This window comes from Mizuhopecten yessoensis, unplaced genomic scaffold, assembly GCF_002113885.1.
Source record: "Mizuhopecten yessoensis strain PY_sf001 unplaced genomic scaffold, ASM211388v2 scaffold11037, whole genome shotgun sequence".
Lineage (NCBI taxonomy): Eukaryota > Metazoa > Mollusca > Bivalvia > Pectinida > Pectinidae > Mizuhopecten > Mizuhopecten yessoensis.
In genome coordinates, this window is record NW_018408847.1 from 829,165 (window position 1) to 845,775 (window position 16,611).

Genomic DNA, 16,611 nt, shown 5'->3' on the forward strand with positions numbered 1-16,611 from the left:
TTAACATATTTGACCCCTGTGACCTTGAATATGGGTGAAGGTCATTTATTTGAACAAACTTTGTAGCCCTTCATCTCAGAGGGTTACTGGCCAAATATAATCACCCTGTGCATTTTGGTTATTCAGAAGAAGTTGTTTAAGGTTTTTAACATATTTAACCCCTGTGACCTTGAATATGGGTGAAGGTCATTCATTTGAACAAACTTTGTAGCCCTTCATCTCAGCATGCTTCTGGCCAAAAATCATCACCCTGTGCATTTTGGTTATTCAGAAGAAGTTGTTAACATATTTGACCCCTGTGACCTTGAATATGGGTGAAGGTCATTTATTTGAACAAACTTTGTAGCCCTTCATCTCAGAGGGTTACTGGCCAAATATCATCACCCTGGGCATTTTGGTTATTCAGAAGAAGTTGTTTAAAGTTTTTAACATATTTGACCCCTGTAACCTTGAATATGGGTGAAGGTCATTCATTTGAAAAAACTTTGTAGCCCTTCATCTCAGCATGCTACTGGTCAAATATCATCACCCTGGGCATTTTGGTTATTCAGAAGAAGTTGTTTAAAGGTTTTTTTAAGACAATTGACCCCTGTGACCTTGAATATAATTAAAGGTCATTCATTTGAACAACCTTGGTAGCCCTTCACCAAAGCATGCTTCTGGCCAAATATCGACACCCTAGGCCTTTCGGTTATTAAGAAGAAGTCGTTTATAGTGAAATATTGACGCCGGACGACGGACGGACGACGGACGCCGCGCCACGGCATAAGCTCACTTGGCACTTCGTGCCAGGTGAGCTAAAAATATACTGTAGCTCATTTTAATTTAGTAAACTGAGTCTAGTTCTTTTCCAAGAAATGATTATTTTTCAGCACTTTTTAAGCACTGACCTCAATTTCAGCAACAGCAATCATGATAATTTGAGGTGTAACATTATACCAATAAAACAGCGTAATTCAATCCAGGACTTGTTACTGTATCAATACATGGTGCTGCTGAACATTGTGTGTCAGAACCAGCGGTCTCAGTTGAAACTACATTTATGATCAGTTCAGTGTTCATATTCAATGAACAAGTATTATATGAATGGGTTTTTTCAAAGACAATGTTATGAATGAGCTCCTACCCACCCACCTTGACATTTGTATCTGTTCACCCAGTTTGTTTTAAAGTTAACCTAACAATGTGTTACAGTAAGTGTTGTGTATATCACCATTTACAGTAAGTGTTGTGTTTATCACAATTTACAGTAAGTCTTGTGTATATCACCATTTACAGTCAGTGTTGTGTATATCACCATTTATAGTCAGTGTTGTGTATATCACCATTTACAGTAAGTGCTGTGTATATCACCATTTAAAGTAAGTGTTGTGTATATCACCATTTACAGTAAATGCTGTGTATATAACCATTTACAGTAAGTGTTGTGTATATCACCATCTACAGTAAGTGCTGTGTATATCACCATTTACAGTCAGTGTTGTGTATATCACCATTTACAGTAAGTGTTGCGTATATCACCATTTACAGTAACTGTTGTGCATATCACCATTTACAGTAACTGTTGTGTATATCACAATTTACAGTAACTGTTGTGTATATTACCATTTACAGTAACTGTTGTGTATATCACCATTTACAGTAAGTGTTGAGTTTATCACAATTTACAGTAAGTGTTGTGTATATCACCATTTACAGCAAGTGCTGTGTATATCACCATTTACAGTAAGTGCTGTGTATATCACCATTTAAAGTAAGTGTTGTGTATATCACCATTTACAGTAACTGTTGTGGATATCACCATTTACAGTAAGTGTTGTGTATATCTCCATTTACAGTAAGTGTTGTGTATATCACCATTGACAGTCAGTGTTGTGTATATCACCATTTACAGTAAGTGCTGTGTATACCACCATTTACAGTAAGTGTTGTGTATATCACCATCTACAGTAAGTGCTGTGTATATCACCATTTACAGTCAGTGTTGTGTATATCACCATTTACAGTAAGTGCTGTGTATATCACCATTTAAAGTAAGTGTTGTGTATATCACCATTTACAGCAAGTGCTGTGTATATCACCATTTACAGTAAGTGCTGTGTATACCACCATTTACAGTAAGTGTTGTGTATATCACCATCTACAGTAAGTGCTGTGTATATCACCATTTACAGTCAGTGTTGTGTATATCACCATTTATAGTCAGTGTTGTGTATATCACCATTTACAGTAAGTGTTGAGTTTATCACAATTTACAGTAAGTGTTGTGTATATCACCATTTATAGTCAGTGTTGTGTATATCACCATTTACAGTAAGTGTTGCATATATCGCCATTTACAGTAACTGTTGTGTATATCACCATTTACAGTAGCTGTTGTGTATATCACCATTTACAGTAACTGTTGTTTATATCACCATTTACAGTAACTGTTGTGTATATCACTATTTACAGTAACTGTTGTGTATATCACCATTTACAGTAGCTGTTGTGTATATCACCATTTACAGTAACTGTTGTGGATATCACCATTTACAGTAAGTGTTGTGTATATCCCCATTTACAGTAAGTGTTGTGTATATCACCATTGACAGTCAGTGTTGTGTATATCACCATTTACAGTAAGTGCTGTGTATATCACCATTTACAGTAAGTGTTGTGTATATAACCATTTACAGTAAATGCTGTGTATATCACCATTTACAGTATGTGTTGTGTATATCACCATTTACAGTAAATGCTGTGTATATAACCATTTACAGTAAGTGTTGTGTATATCACCATTGACAGTCAGTGTTGTGTATATCACCATTTACAGTCAGTGTTGTGTATATCACCATTTATAGTCAGTGTTGTGTATATCACCATTTACAGTAAGTGTTGCATATATCACCATTTACAGTAACTGTTGTGTATATCACAATTTACAGTAACTGTTGTGTATATCACCGTTTAAAGTAACTGTTGTGTATATCACCATTTACAGTAACTGTTGTGTATACCACCATTTACAGTAACTGTTGTGTATATCACCAATGACAGTAACTGTTGTGTATATTACCATTTACAGTAACTGTTGTGTATATCACCATTTACAGTAACTGTTGTGTATATCACCATTTACAGTAAGTGTTGTGTATATCACCATTTACAGTAAGTGTTGTGTTTATCACAATTTACAGTAAGTGTTGTGTATATCACCATTTACAGTCAGTGTTGTGTATATCACCATTTATTGGGTCAAAACAGTAATATTAATGTTAGTTTCCCGAATACCACTGGATCCTTGCAAACATATGTTTGTAGGATACAAATAACTTTATCTGGGACAAGGAAGTTATTCTAACAGTGTAGGCAATATGACTACCATATGTCTACCATATATTGCTATATATAGTTTCTTAACAACCTTTAAAGGGACGTAACTCTGACCACCTTGTTAGGAACACGAACAGCTTCCTGATCAAATTCTGAAATATATTGGTAAACAAGACTAGACAGAGAAATTCTATATAATGTGTTACTCTGCGGATATGGTCTCCCTCGGATTTTCAAGGGCCGACGGAAGTGCACCGGACACTGCAAGAGCCGAGTGCTTTACGGAAACAATCAGTTGAACGCTGGATGGAATTAGAAGCATTTCAAATCAGTATAGAATTGTTCCCCTTCAGGGATTCAAGTAGACCTATTTTACTACCAAAATTGGTCAGGTTTCCTTTTAAATAAATGAAAAATTCACCACCAAAACAAATTGATCACCTAACACAGGTGAAAGTTTCCCCAAAGTAGGGAAAACAAGTGCTATTACAAAATAAAAACTGATGAAATCATTACATTACTCACGATACTTATCATAAGGAATATATCTACTATTCTAAATAAATCATTAAAAAAAAACCAAAAAAAACCAAGTTGATAAAGAGTAATATTTATTCATATATGCAAAAAAGTGAGTAGAATTGATTTTTCGGAAATAAATTCTGACAAAAGAAATGAAATTGTAACTTGAGTAACAAGAGCACCAGAACAATATACGCCCGTTGAATGCCATATATCGTTATTGTTACTGAAATAAACAAAGGGCAATAACTTTTGCAAAAATCGTTGAATCAAAATTCTTTTAAGGGAGACACAACTTCATATCATGATTATAATGTATACCCAGTTTCAAAGAGATCCGTTGAAAAATGTAGGAGAAGATTGTTGGACAAAAATTAAATACTGAAATAAACAAAGGGCAATAACTTTTGGAAAACTTGTTGAATCAAAATTCTTTCAAGGGAGACACAACTTCATATCATGATTATAATGTATACCAAGTTTCAAAGAGATTGATCAAAAAATGTATGAGGAGATTGCCGGACAAACAAAAGTGTACGCCGGACGGACGGCCAGCCGACATATCTTAAACTTTGTACACTGTATGTTTTATGGCTGTTTTTGACAGCAAAATTTACAACAAATATTTGTTACAAATATTGAAAACCATTCGGACCACATCTTTGAGTTGAAGCAAATTGATGTGTTGGAAGTCAGATACTGTGTAAAGTAATACCTGTCTTTACCTGTATAGATTGTAAGTAATATCTGTCTTTACCTGTATAGATTGTAAAGTAATATCTGTCTTTACCTGTATAGATTGTAAAGCAATATCTGTCTTTACCTGTATAGATTGTAAAGTAATATCTGTCTTTACCTGTAGGGATTGTAAAGTAATACCTGTCTTTACCTGTATAGATTGTAAAGTAATATATGTCTTTACCTGTATAGATTGTAAAGTAATATCTGTCTTTACCTGTATAGATTGTAAAGCAATATCTGTCTTTACCTGTATAGATTGTAAAGTAATACCTGTCTTTACCTGTAAAGATTGTAAGTAATATCTGTCTTTACCTGTATAGATTGTAAAGTAATATCTGTCTTTACCTGTAAAGATTATAAGTAATATCTGTCTTTACCTGTATAGATTGTAAAGTAATATCTGTCTTTACCTGTATAGATTGTAAGTAATATCTGTCCTTACCTGTATAGATTCCATGTCTGCAAAATTGAAGTCAGTCACAGGAAGAGGTTTTCCATTTCTTGTCCATCTGTGAAGAAAGAAAACTTGGTAAACATTTTCTCCCGACATGAAAAAATTCACACATCGACACATTCAGGTACAGCTACTCATTTCGCAGACAAACTTCATTTTAAATGAATCAAAGGTGACATTTCTGTATACAAGAGGCCCATGGGCCTTAACGGTCACCTGACATCCGATTCAAATGAGGACTGTCATCCAGGGGCCAATTCATACTTTTCGTCGGTCCGAGTGACCTTGCTGCATCATCCATTAATTTTTCCTTGTGAACACAATAACTTCAATAAATATAAACCGATTTTGATGAAATTTTGTATGCAGCTTTGTATCAATGAGATCTTGGACGAGTTTGAATACCGAACCAATTTGACCATAACTTACATAGTTATTCCCCTTGGTAATTCTATTATTGTTGGACCCTGTGAACACGATAACTGAAATAAATGGGTGTGACTCCAATTTTCACCCAAGGGGTCTGTTTTGAACAAACTTGGTTACTGTATGTCTTCTGCTCTTGGTTAAAAGAAACAGGTAAAAGCGTAAACAATGATTTATTAAATAAGGCACAAAATTTTAATAGCACCTTGTTAGTAGCAAAAATGCATCATGAATGAAAATAATTACCGGACAAAGTTTCATTGAACTCCGTCAACATTTATTCAAGTTATCGTGTTAACAAGGTCCAATAATAATATTATTACAAAGGGCAATAACTCTGTAAGTTACTGTCAAATAATTCCCTGTTTCGAACTCATCCAAGATCTTATTGATATAAGGCTACATACAGAGTTTCATCAAACTTGGTTGATATTTACTCAAGTTATCGTGAACACAAGGTCCAATACAAAATAGTGTAATAATATTATTACAAAGGGTAATAACTCTGTAAGTTACTGTCGTATAATTCCCATTTTCGAACTCGTCCAGGATCTTATTGATATATGGCTGCATATAAAGTTTCATCAAACTCGGTTAACATTTACTCAAGTTATCGTGTTCACAAGGTCCAATAATAATATTATTACAAAGGGCAATAACTCTGTAGGTTACCGTCGAATAATTCCCATTTTCGAACTCGTCCAAGATCTTATTGATATATGGCTGCATAAAGTTTCATCAAACTCAGTTAACATTTACTCAAGTTAAAAGTTTAAAAGTTAACGCACGACGCACGACGACAGACAAAAGACTATCACAATAGGTTACCATGACCTACATAGTCAGGTAACCTAATAAAAGTAGGACAGGAAATAAAATATAAGCATACAACACTGTCATCCCAAGATACATATAAAATAAATATAGGATCTTGCATGAGTTTCCATTTCATGAGATTTATGAAACGAGTCTAAGAATTTTTCAATTTAGCAAGCCTGTGGCGAGCTAAAATGAAAAATTTGTTATGAAATTTCATATGAAATGAAAACGAGTGTAAGATCCTTTTTATCACATAATCAAGATTTGTGGCATTTATTTGTGTAAAACGACAATTTTCATGCAACCTTAAATGCAAAAAAGCCGCCATTTTGACTCCAGTGCGAAAGTCTGTGACGTCATGTATTTGTCCTAGGCGTGACATCACAATTGAAATAATTGAAACTAGCAACCAATCACAGGGCTGATAAGTCATATTACATTGGTTAATACGCAAAAATATATAACATGGGTATATTCACTGGATAGTGGATAACACAGTATAGTGTGTGATAAATGCTTGTAAAAACCCAAATTCAAGCTATGACATTCCAACTTCCCAACCTTCATAAGTATAGGAAGGTAAAACTCTAAAAATCATACTTGTTTCAGCATTACTTTCGAGCTTTACTTGTATGGAATATTTGTATCAGTTCTTGTGAAAGATACATCAATCAATATAGGCAGGCAGATGCTGCAGGGTTCACCATAATACAACCTTTGTGGACAGGGTATAAAGTCATGTCCTACCAGGTTTATGTTTCAATGATAAAGCTTGTAGTCAAGGGAAAAGTGTTCTGTCCTCTTCTTTATTATTATACATATATTTCTTTAATCAAATATCACACACTCAAAATGAAAGAACTTTTCTGGGTTAAGGTCTATCTGGTCTATGAAAATTTTAGTAGTTCTAAATTGTCTGTGGTGAGTAAATTCCACATTCTAAGACTGGGAAATCCCTCAGCAGTTATTGTTAGCTAATCATCAAACTCTTTCCCTGCCATCAGTCCCCTGTGACGACCCTAGACAAGGATAATGGGACCCAGAACAGTGAGTTATCAGATTGTAGCCAGATTAGTGTTCAGTGTCACAGTCAGACAAATGTTACGGGAACAAATTGGTCTACCAGTATGTGGTGTTTGTTTTAAGGATACACACCCCATCAATCTACACCGACAATGTTACTGGGACAGATTGGTCTACCAGCATGTGGTGTTTGTTTTAAGGATACACACCCCATCAATCTACACCTCCAATGTTACTGGGACAGATTGGTCTACCAGTATGTGGTATTTGTTTTAAGGATACACACCCCATCAATCTACACTGACAATGTTACTGATACAGATTGGTCTACCAGTATGTGGTACTTGTTTTAAGGATACACACCCCATCAATCTACACCTCTAATGTTACTGGGACAGATACATGAGTATATATGCAGGATGATTGGTTATAAGCAGAGCAGAATTAGACAAAAGGACCAATCACAACAGCATTCACATCCCCACATTTCATCATCATCATTAGATTAAGATATGGAGCAGTATACCTTAAACTTAATAGAAAGTGCCCTCAACCAACCTAATAGTGGTTGACATTCAGAACTATACAGACTCAACGATTTGTCAGCAGAGTAATTGTAGACAGAATTACTGACACTGAGGGACAGAGAACTGGGGAATACGGAGAACCCATACTTATATGGCAGATGACCTGAATACGGAGAGGATCTATAGGAGAGCACCGCTGTTTGTGGAGAATTTCTTCATCAGAAAGCAAAAACTACTGGATTGAGAACATCTTTGTATGGGAACACCTGAGGTATAATAACCCCTACTAGATTGAGAACATCTTTGTATGGGAACACCTGAGGTATGATAACCCCTACTGGATTGAGAACATCTTTGTATGGGAATACCTGAGGTATAATAACCCCTACTGGATTGAGAACATCTGTGAATGGGAACACCTGAGGTATAATAACCCCTACTGGATTGAGAACATCTTTGTATGGGAACACCTGAGGTATAATAACCCCCCTACTGGATTGAGAACATCTTTGTATCGGAACACCTGAGGAATAATAACCCCTACTGGATTGAGAACATCTTTGTATGGGAACAACTGAGGTATAATAACCCCTACTGGACTGAGAACATCTTTGTATGGGAACACCTGAGGTATAATAACCCCTACTGGATTGAAAACATCTTTGTATGGGAACACCTGAGGTATAATATCCCCTACTGGATTGAGAACATCTTTGTATGGGAACACCTGAGGTATAATAACCCTGCTTATGGAAAACATCTCCAAATGCTCAACATCTCTATACTATTGCAGGTTCAACATACAGAAAAAAACCTCTATTCAGAGAACCCCTGTACAAAAGGACACATGTAGGAGAAGAACCCAGGTGTCTCGAGTACATCTTTACACAGAAATACCTGTCTAAGACCATTATCTGGAGTATTCCTGTAACACCTGTATCTGGAGTAATCCTGTAACACCTGTATCTGGAGTAATCCTGTAACACCTGTATCTGGAGAATTCCTGTAACACCTGTCTAACACCTGTATCTGGAGTAATCCTGTAACACTTGTATCTGGAGTAAATCTGTAACACCTGTCTAACACCTGTATCTGGAGTAGTCCTGTAACACCTGTCTAACACCTGTATCTGGAATAATCCTGTAACACCTGTATCTGGAGTAAATCTGTAACACCTGTATCTGGAGTAATCCTGTAACACCTGTCTAACACCTGTATCTGGAGTAATCCTGTAACACCTGTATAACACCTGTATCTGGAGTAATCCTGTAACACCTGTCTAACACCTGTATCTGGAGTAATACTGTAACACCTGTATCTGGAGAATTCCTGTAACACCTGTCTAACACCTGTATCTGGAGTAATCCTGTAACACCTGTATCTGAAGTAATTATGTAACACCTGTCTAACACCTGTATCTGGAGTAGTCCTGTAACACCTGTATCTGGAGTAATCCTGTAACACCTGTATCTGAAGTAATTATGTAACACCTGTCTAACACCTGTATCTGGAGTAATCCTGTAACACCTGTATCTGGAGTAATCCTGTAACACCTGTATCTGGAGTAATCCTGTAACACCTGTCTAACACCTGTATCTGATTAACATCTCTTACACATGGTGATGTAACCTGAGACAATACCTTTATACAGATATTTTAACCTGTGTAACAACACTTGTTTCTAGAGAACATCTTTGTACAGAAACACCTGTCTAATGAGAACATATCATTATATGGAAAACATTAAGAACCATTGTTTCTTAAGAACACCAGACTTAAGTTTTCTGTGAAGAACACCTGTTGTTTAGTTACCTGCCAGCTGAAAAATCCCTCTGTAGCAGGTCATGCTTTTGAAAAAAGAATCAAACATGTTCTGTTATAACTCGGGTAAAGATGCAAAGCCTACTGGGATTATGGTAAGTTACATAATGCATATCAATCTGATAATTATAGCAATAAGATTAGTGGAACTGCCACTGACAGTAAAATGTAAACATAACTAAGCCTGGCCTTTAGAAACCAAATTCTAAGAATCATCTGCAATGTTTGAAAAATAACATCTTCAAATATTTTTGTCAAGGGATTATCTAGTTAATTATTAACCCTTTGAGTGCTAGTCACAACTATAGTTGCACATTCTATAAAACGGTATTTTATATGGTCAACAGCTAATCGTGTTGATTAAAATTTAATCAAACATATCAAATAACCAATTTCTATTGGTATTAATGTGTTTTAATATTAACACAAGTAATATTTTTACTAAAATTGTGACTTATGAAGTTATATCTAAATTTGAACTGCAGTGAAAATTAAATTTTCTTAATTAATTCAGCACTGATTGGTTACCGTAGGTTAAACAAGAGGCCCAATGGGCCTGCATCACTTCCTATGCATTCTTGTAAAAAAACAAATTGTTCAAAGTAATTAAATGTTAGAATCAAAAAAATAACATCAGCACTAGCTTTAGTACTCAGGAAAGTTGAACTTATCCTGATTGTGTTACAATGAGAAAACTTCACTAGCTAGCAAGCTGTTTTTCTTTCTTGTTAACTGTTTTGAATGCTTTTTTTTACATGGATTGCCTCCCTTTGTTCATCATATGGTTCAAACCTACTGGAAGGGTCATAACTTGCATACAACTTAACCAAGTATCCCCATTTAACAATATACAAATGTTCATGATTCTAATCCCACAAAAGGATCAAAGTCCAGAAGATTTTGTCTTAAACACCTGTGGGACCTGTTGCAGTCAGAATTCAGGTTCAAATGCGCCGATGTATTAACATGTACATGAACTATTATAAAATATTACAGCATTCCTTTTTTACAATATGTGCATCTTCATATGATTCTCAGCACACATGCCAATCTCAAAAGAATTTATAGTGATCGCAAGGTTTTGCAAACAGAAGGACATATAGATCGAATGATAACATAATACAGTCAACTTCTGGTAGGAGAATAAGAAGTAACATATTTTCACACATAAGCAAATTAGGAGTTGAGGTTCAGCATAGAAGCCAAGGCATGAGAATAGTTTCATTAATAAAGACGCAGTATTTTAAAGCAGAAACAGAAAATAAGGTCAGGTCACAAGGAGAGAGGTGAGTGATATAAGGAAAAGGGTGAGTTGTGCTAAGGATAACCAAGAAAATAGTGGGGATTTACATATAGGTCTATCAGGAATAGGGTAAGGTTAGGTCTACCTGGAATAGGGTAATGTAAGGTCTACCAGGAATAGGGTGAGGTTAGGTCTATCAGGAATAGGGTAAGGTAAGGTCTACCAGGAATAGAGTGTGGTTAGGTCTACCCGGAATATAGTGTGGTTAGGTCTACCAGGAATATAGTGTGGTTAGGTCTACCAGGAATAGAGTGTGGTTAAGTCTAACAGGAATATAGTGTGGTTAGGTCTACCAAGAATAGAGTGTGGTTAGGTCTACCAGGAATAGAGTGTGGTTAGTCTACCAGGATTATAGTGTGGTAAGGTCTACCAGGAATAGAGTGTGGTTAGGTCTACCAGGGATAGGGTAAGGTTAGGTCTACCTGGAATATAGTGTGGTTAGGTCTACCAGGAATAGAGTGTGGTAAGGTCTACCAGAAATAGAGTGTGGTTAGGTCTACCAGGAATAGAGTGTGGTTAAGTCTACCAGGAATAGGACGAGGTTAGGTCTACCAGGAATAGGACGAGGTTAGGTCTACCAGGAATAGGGTGTGGTTAGGTCTGCCAGGAATAGGGTGATGTTAGGTCTATCAGGCATATGGTAAGGTTAGGTCTCCCAGGAATAGGGTGAGGTTAGGTCTAACAGGAATATAGTGTGGATAGGTCTACCAAGAATAGAGTGTGGTTAGGTCTACAAGGAATAGGGTGAAGTTAGGTCTATCAGGAATAGGGTAAGGTTAGGTCAACAAGGAATAGGACGAGGTTAGGTCTACCAGGAATAGGGTAAGGTTAGGTCTCCCAGGAATAGGGTGAGGTTAGGTTTACCAGGAATAGGGTGAGGTTAGGTCTATCAGGAATAGGATGTGGTTAGGTCTACCAGAAATAGAGTGTGGTAAGGTCTACCAGGAGTAAGGTCTACCAGAAATAGAGTGTGGTTAGGTCTTTAATCAAAAGGGTGAGTTTAGGTCTACCAGGAATAGAGTATGGTAAGGTCTTCCAGGAATAAAGTATGGTATGAAAAGGGTGAGGTTATGTCTACTATGAATAGGGTAAGCCAGGAATAGAGTGGTTAGGTCTTTGATCAAAAGGGTGAGTTTAGGTCTACCAGGAATAGAGTGGGAGTGTGGTAAGGTCTACCAGAAATAGAGTGTGGTAAGGTCTACCAGAAATAGAGTGTGGTAAGGTCTACCAGGAATAGAATGTGGTTAGGTCTACCAGGAATAGTGTGGTTAGGTCTACCAGGAATAGAGTGTGGTTAGATCTAGCAGGAATAGAGTGTGGTTAGGTATACCACGAATAGAGTGGGGTTAGTCTACCAGGATTATAGTGTGGTAAGGTCTACCAGGAATAGGGTGTGGTTAGGCCTACCAGGAATAGGGTGTGGTTAGGCCTACCAGGAATAGGGTAAGGTTAGGTCAACAAGGAATAGGACGAGGTTAGGTCTCCCAGGAATAGGGTGAGGTTAGGTTTACCAGGAATAGGGTGAGGTTAGGTCTATCAGGAATAGGATGTGGTTAGGTCTACCAGGAATATAGTGTGGTTAGGTCTGCCAGGAATAGAGTGTGGTAAGGTCTACCAGGAATAGAATGTGGTTAGGTCTACCAGGTATAGGGTGTGGTTAGGTCTACCAGGGATAGGGAAAGGTTAGGTCTACCTGGAATATAGTGTGGTTAGGTCTACCCGGAATAGGGAGTGGTAAGGTCTACCAGAAATAGAGTGTGGTTAGGTCTTTAATCAAAAGGGTGAGTTTAGGTCTACCAGGAATAGAGTGTGGCAAGGTCTACCAGGAATAGGGTGTGGTTAGGTCTATCAGGAATAGGGTGTGGTTAGGTCTATCAGGAATAGGGTAAGGTTAGGTCAACAAGGAATAGGACGAGGTTAGGTCTCCCAGGAATAGGGTGAGGTTAGGTCTACCATGAATAGGGTAAGGTTAGGTCTACTATGAAAAGCATAAGGTTAGAATATAGTGTGGTTAGGTCTACCCGGAATAGGGAGTGGTAAGGTCTACCAGAAATAGAGTGTGGTTAGGTCTACCAGGGATAGGGTAAGGTTAGGTCTACCTGGAATATAGTGTGGTTAGGTCAACCAGGAATAGAGTGTGGTTAAGTCTACCGAATAGGGTGTGATTAGGTCTACCAGGAATAGGGTGTGGTTAGGTCTACCAGGAATAGGGTGTGGTTAGGTCTCCCAGGAATAGAGTGTGGTAAGGTCTACCAGGAATAGAGTGTGGTTAGGTCTTTAATCAAAAGGGTGAGTTTAGGTCTACCAGGAATAGAGTATGGTTAAGTCTACCAGGAATAGAGTGTGGTTAGGTATACCAGGAATAGAGTGTGGTTAGGTCTACAAGGAATAGGGTGAGGTTAGGTCTATCAGGCATGGGGTAAGATTAGGTCTACCAGGAATAGAGCGTGGTTAGGTCTTTAATCAAAAGGGTGAGTTTAGGTCTACCAGGAATAGAGTATGGTTAGGTCTACCAGGAATAAAGCGTGGTTAGGTCTACCAGGAATAGGGTGAGGTTAGGTCTGTCAGGCATAGGGTAAGATTAGGTCTACCAGCAATAGAGTGTGGTTAGGTCTTTAATCAAAAGGGTGAGTTTAGGTCTACCAGGAATAGAGTATGGTTAGGTCTACCAGGAATAGAGCGTGGTTAGGTCTTTAATCAAAAGGGTGAGTTTAGGTCTACCAGGAATAGAGTATGGTTAAGTCTACCAGGAATAGAGTGTGGTTAGGTATACCAGGAATAGAGTGTGGTTAGGTCTACCAGTAATAGAGTATGGTTAGGTCTACCGGGAATAGAGCGTGGTTAGGTCTACCAGGAATAGGGTGAGGTTAGGTCTGTCAGGCATAGGGTAAGATTAGGTCTACCAGGAATATAGTGTGGTTAGGTCTTTAATCAAAAGGGTGAGTTTAGGTCTACCAGGAATAGAGTATGGTTAAGTCTACCAGGAATAGAGTGTGGTTAGGTATACCAGGAATAGAGTGTGGTTAGTCTACCAGGATTATAGTGTGGTAAGGTCTACCAGGAATAGAGTGTGGCTAGGTCTACCAGTAATAGAGTATGGTTAGGTCTACCAAGAATAGAGCGTGGTTAGGTCTACCAGGAATAGGGTGAGGTTAGGTCTACCAGGAATAGGGAGAGGTTAGGTCTATCAGAAATAGAATACATGGTAAGGTCTACCAGGAATAGAGTGTGGTTAGGTCTACCAGGAATAGGGTGAGGTTAGGTCTATCAGAAATAGAATACATGGTAAGGTCTACCAGGAATAGAGTGTGGTTAGGTCTACCAGTAATAGAGTATGGTTAGGTCTACCAGGAATAGAGCGTGGTTAGGTCTACCAGGAATAGGGTAAGGTTAGGTCTACCAGGAATAGGGTGAGGTTAGGTCTATCAGGAATAGGGTAAGGTTAGGTCTACCAGGAATAGGACGAGGTTAGGTCTACCAGGAATAGGGTGAGGTTAGGTCTATCAGGAATAGAGTGTGGTAAGGTCTACCAGGAATAGGTTGTGTTTAGGTATTTGATCGAAAGGCTGAATTAGGTCTATCAGGAATAGAGTATGGTTATGTCTACCAGGAATAGGTTGTGGTTAGGTCTTTGATCGAAAGGGTGAATTAGGTCTATCAGGAATAGAGTATGGTAAGGTGTACCAGGAATAAAGTATGGTATGAAAAGGGTGAGGTTATGTCTACTATGAATAGGGTAAGGTTAGGTCTACTATGAAAAGCATAAGGTTAGGTCTACCAGGAATAGGGTGAGGTTAGGTCTACCAGGAATAGGGTAAGGTTAGGTCTGCTATGAATAGGGTAGGTTTACTATGAATAGGGTGCGGTTAGGACTACCAGGAATAGGGTAAGGCTAGGTCTGCTATGAATAGGGTGTGGTTAGGTCTACTATGAATAGGGTGCAGTCGGGTCTACTATGAATAGGGTGATGTTAGTACCTGTGAGATCCCGGGATATAGTAGAGACCTCCGTTCTCCTCTGTTTGATCGTCCAGTGCAATATGGACCTACACAGAGAGGTCATGAGAGGTCAATTAAGGTTTATTTTTGTACATTGTGACCTTAATCATTCTTAAGTAAATGAAACTATATTGAGTCAAAAATACACGAAACCCAGGCCATCAAAATAGTGTGTCTCTTAGAAGCATTAATCATTGAAATATATTGCACACTAAATAAAATACCACTGGTGGCAAACATTTGAAAAATTATGTTCTATGACTACACCAGATCAAGTTGTAGTTCTTTGGTGTTTCCTTTAATGAAATAGTGTGCATAAGTTTTTTTAATTTTGATTTATAACATTTTCCAGAGTTGAGAGATGTAAATGCACATTTCTGGCTAGAATTTCCTTCAGTTCGAAAAAACAATGAGTGAGCCATGTTTTACTATTTTTAGAAGATACTGACTTGCTTACAATTTCTATTGAACAATATCCTCACAAACATAAAATTGTTAACAATTTTTCTAGGAATTGAACGAGTGAAGCATCTGACACTGAACTTCAGTAGAACTTAAGGTATACGGTACCAGTGCCACAGTTATAACTATAAAGAAGAGTTCCGTTTCAGAGATGTTTGTTTAACTTGAAATATTCTTCCTTATATACCGGTATGTCAGATATGAGAGAGATTATTTGTCAAGTTATACTTTCCTTGGCATGGTATTCATACAATTCCTCAATAGCAATATTCCTGAAGTGTTCGGTCTACAGTGGAAAAGTCCCTAGTTCAACCCTTAACACGTGGTTTATGTGGAAAAAATCTGCAGAAATTTACTTAAGTTTTGTCAACTTTTTACTGTATCATTTTAGACCTGCAAGGCTTGAAGAGTGAGCAAATTAGAAAAAGAAAAAGAAATCTCAATTAAAACATTAAGGAGTGAGTGATCCCAAAGAACAACAAATTAATTTGACATGGGCTTAACCCTTTCAACCCTACGTAACTTTAGTAGACTCTACCATGCATTGATCTGGATGAGTCTGTTATTGTCTACAGTGTTGAAAAGGTTAAAGCACCTTCTCCTTGTACATGATATGATTGCAGATAACATACTTTGGTGTGACTTTGTCCAGAATGGGTGTGAATTTAACCCATTCACCACTGTAAACCATAATGGACTCAGCGGTATCAATGTATGGTAGAGTCTACAAAAGTTACATGGGGGTGAAAGGGTTAAGTAAGTAAACCACACGTAACTTTGTCTAAATTATACATAATAATGCCTGTCAGTATGATATAAACGAAACTTGTGTTATGCCTGCAGATTACCGGGGGAATGTCAAATCGGCTAATAACTAATGAAATTTGGTGACAAGGTTCAGATGGCTTGATCCATGAAAACAATAATTTTCCTTGTCATTAAAATAGTTTTGTACTTTGTGTTGAGAAATTTTGCAGAGCACCTCGGTAGTTGCAGCAAAATGAGGGGGTTCTTATTGATAACATTTAAACATGATTCCTGATTTAGGAATCAAATCAAGGACTACAGGTAAATAGTCCAGTGCTGTAACTACAGGTTAATAGTCCAGTGCTGTACCTACAGGTGAGTCAGAAACAGGTAACTAGAATTAAATCCAGGACTACAGGTAAATAGTCTAGTGCTGTACCTACAGGTGAG

At 37.5% G+C, this 16,611-nt stretch overlaps 1 protein-coding gene across 4 annotated transcripts in view; it reads right to left on the reverse strand.

The window, feature by feature from the left end:
• The window catches only part of LOC110464824, a 32,435-nt gene that overhangs the window by 9,529 nt on the left and 6,295 nt on the right, over positions 1-16,611 (reverse strand). For all 4 annotated transcript variants that reach the window (XR_002464543.1, XR_002464542.1, XM_021520268.1 and 1 more), the window contains exons 7-8: positions 14,932-14,999; positions 5,024-5,090 (exon numbers count right to left, since the gene is read on the reverse strand). Coding sequence is in view for 2 of the 4 variants with exons in the window: in XM_021520268.1 (XP_021375943.1) it covers positions 5,024-5,090; positions 14,932-14,999 (135 nt within the window). In the remaining 2 variants the exon portion in view is untranslated. The remainder of the gene's footprint in view (positions 1-5,023; positions 5,091-14,931; positions 15,000-16,611) is intronic.